At 47.5% G+C, this 3,390-nt stretch overlaps 1 protein-coding gene across 1 annotated transcript in view; it reads left to right on the forward strand.

Annotated features, from left to right (window-relative positions):
• Window positions 1-3,390, forward strand: part of ACOX2 (acyl-CoA oxidase 2) — a 33,221-nt gene that overhangs the window by 11,498 nt on the left and 18,333 nt on the right. The window contains exon 10 of the mRNA XM_037738115.1: window positions 1,359-1,623. Coding sequence (XP_037594043.1) covers window positions 1,359-1,623 — 265 coding nt within the window. The remainder of the gene's footprint in view (window positions 1-1,358; window positions 1,624-3,390) is intronic.

A 3,390-nucleotide genomic window follows, 5' to 3' on the forward strand; every position in this document is an offset into this window, starting at 1 on the left:
TTTTTTTTTAAGATGGAGTCTCACTCTGTTGCCCAGTCTGGAGTGCAGCAGCACAATCTCAGCTCACTGCAACCTCCACTCCCCGGGTTCAAGTGATTCTCCTGCCTCAGCTTCCCGAGTAGCTGGGATTACAGGCACATGCCACCACGCCTGGCTAATTTTTGTATTTTTAGTAGAGATGGTGTTTCACCATGTTGGCCAGGACGGTTTGGATCTCTTGACCTCGTGATCTGCCTGCCTCGGCCTCCCAAAGTGCTGGGATTACAGGTGTGACCCACTGCACCAGACCACCTCAGCTCACTTCTGCCAGCCACACACTTCTTTCTGTCCAGGAGGCTTTGCATTTGCTCCCTTCCCTCCCAATGTGGCCTTGTTTCCTTTGGAGCAGTTTCACAGTCTAACATCGTCTCATTTTTTGTCCACCTTTTTAGCTCTGCTCTCCAACTAGACTAGGAGCTCCCTGAGGGCAGGGACTACCCTGACCTTGCTCACTGCAGCATCGCCCAGGCTTGGTGTGGAGCCTGCACACAGAGGCTCCAACCCCAGAGGCAGGAAGGAACAGCCAAGTCGGCTTCCTCCACACAGGTGGCTTCTTTTGATACCTTTCAGGTCTGTGGGACCTTGAGGCCGACAGAACCTCACACTCACCTATTCTTAGGTGACCAAACAGGGTAAATGCTTCCCTATGCAAGGAGAAAGAATTTCACTGGCAAATATGAAATACATTTATTAGATTTTTTAAAACATATAACCTCCCTTGGGTTTTTTTCCAAATTACAGAAGGAATACAGTAGCACATATTATGTACTCTGGGCCCAGCACTGTGCCAAGCACTCTACAAATATCATCTCATTCTGCTTCATAACCCCCCATCAGATGAGAACCATCCTCCCCACCTAGAGCTGGAGAAGCTGAGCCTTGGGAAGTGGAGATACTTCTGCAGCATCGCACAGGTCCCGGCAGGGCTGCATGGGATCCAGGGCTGTCTGAGCCCAGGACCCGTAACCACTGGATTAGCCTAAAGCAGCAGCTGAGAGTCACCTATAATCCTCCTATTCCTGTTAGCATTCTTGCTTCTATCCTTCTTTTTTAAGCTAAGAAAATTTAATTTCTACCCAGTCACTGTACAAGTCATTATAAATCCCCAAATCGCAGTGTTCTGATGGAAAATTCTGTTTGCTCAGATCACAGAAGGGTTTATGTTCAGGATCTGAGAGTGTCAGGCCCAGCTCCACAGGTCCTGGGGTGTGCCTCACTGAGGGCCTCGAGGCAGGAGGACCCAAGGGAAACCCTCAGGAGGGAGAGCAGGTGGAGGCCGGGTGATGCGGCTCTCCCACGGGAAGGCTGGAACCCAGCATGAGCATGCCCATCTCTGGGAGTGAGGGGTGCTGGGCTGTCCCACAGAGTCTCTCCCCTCTCCCTGCCTCCCCTTCCACCCCCTAGGTTTCTGGTGAAGAACTACCTGCAGACTCAGATGTCCCCTGGCTCCGCGCCACAGAGATCTCTCCCTCCATCTGTCGCCTATCTCGCCGCACCTGTCCTGGCCAGGTGTCCAGCCCAGAGGGCAGCCGACTTCCTCTGCCCGGAGCTCTACACCACGGCCTGGGCACACGTGGCAGCAAGGTAAGCCAGTGCTGCGAAGTCAGCCATCCCTCCTGGGGACAGGCTCCATGCCATACTAGGGCCTTTGGGATTGGTTGGTTGGACATTCATGGATTCAGTTCTAAAAACCACCCTGTGCCTAGCCTCCCCAGTCCTCTCAGTTCCTGCCACCGTGGGCAGAGAGAGGGGAAGTCCCCCCCATCAGCTATGGAACCCCATCACTTCCCCATCCTGGTCACAGTAGTAGAAGGACATCACACCTCTGGCCAGTGAGGTAACTTTTAAATCTCTAGAGTCCTATGGTGATATACAATACAATAAATGTACCCATATGTAAATACTACAAATATATTGATATGCAAATGCCAATAAAGCAATACTCATATGTTTGAAATATCCCACAATCTAAAAATAATTTTTGAAAATATGACTACAGCATGGGGTAGAATTCATTTATTTCCAGCATCTAGGAGGCTCCAGGGAACATGGACAAAACCAAGGACCCATCCATTCTGTCATTCAACAAATATTGTTCACTACCTACTATGTGTTAGGAATGACCAAATACGCCAGTGGCAGGAAATAAAAAGATATCCTGACCAAATACAGAGACCACCATGGAAAACATGGTGAGATTTAACTACCTAAAAAGAAAACCTTTTGAACCCTACCCCAAATTAAATCACCAAAAACAGGCTGGGTGTGGTGGCTTACACCCATAATTCCAGTACTTTGGGAGGTCAAGGTGGGTGGATTGCTTGAGCTCAGGAGTCTGAGACCAGCTTGGGCAACATGGTGAAACCCCACCTCTACTAAAAATACAAAAAAATTTTAATTAAAAAAAAATGAAACACCAAAAACAAACTGGAAAAACATATTTTCAGTATATAATCAGAGGCCTTATATCCCAACCTGTGGTCCCAAGGATGGTTAATAGTTATTTCAAGATCACAAGCAACTTGGAACATTCATTTATTTATTCCAAAAATATGTATTAACTGCCTATAATATGGCATGCACTGTTCTAGGCATTAGGGACCTATCAGTAAATAGGCCCGATAAACACCCTAGACCTCACTGAGCTAACATTTCAATTGGGAGATTTGAGGAGGGGGATATAAGGCTGCTCAAGGTAATTAAAGTGTCATGATAGTTCTCCTTGCTTGAAACTCAGTGTGACCTCTGCTTATCTATTCCCTGGCAAAGCAAAAAACATTGCTTAATAAACAGTTCGCTTTACACACAAATTCCAAGGGTCATGGATGGATAGGCAGGGAATAAAAAAATAAGAGGGATTAAAGGTGAATAAAATGGCAAATGACTAAGTGGTTTGCAGGACAAAGGTTGGTTTTCTGTTTTTGTTTTTAGGTTCCTTGGGTAGAACCTACAACAGGCTAGGTGACCGACAGGCCCCTCTGGCCTTTACAGAAAAACCATTCTCCTTGCTCAGGCCATAGGATGTCAGGCAACAGAAAAGTATATTGGTGTCAGGCTGGAATCTGCATTAGAAATAGGGTACAGCTCCTGGCCTATGGCTCTGAAGCTTTATAACATGGTGATTAAGTCAAGGCCGGCACGGTGGCTCACACCTGTAATCCCAGCACTTTGGGAGGCCGAGGCAGTCAGATCACGAGGTCAGGAGTTTGAGACCAGCTGGTCAACATGGTCAAACCCTATCTCTACTAAAAATACAAAAATTAGCCGGGCATGGTGGCACACACCTGTAATCCTAGCTACTCCTGAGACAGGAGAATTACTTAAGCCTGGGAGACGGAGGTTGCAGTAAGC

This window comes from Cebus imitator, unplaced genomic scaffold (assembly GCF_001604975.1).
Source record: "Cebus imitator isolate Cc_AM_T3 unplaced genomic scaffold, Cebus_imitator-1.0 Scaffold48, whole genome shotgun sequence".
In the NCBI taxonomy this organism is placed as follows: domain Eukaryota; kingdom Metazoa; phylum Chordata; class Mammalia; order Primates; family Cebidae; genus Cebus; species Cebus imitator.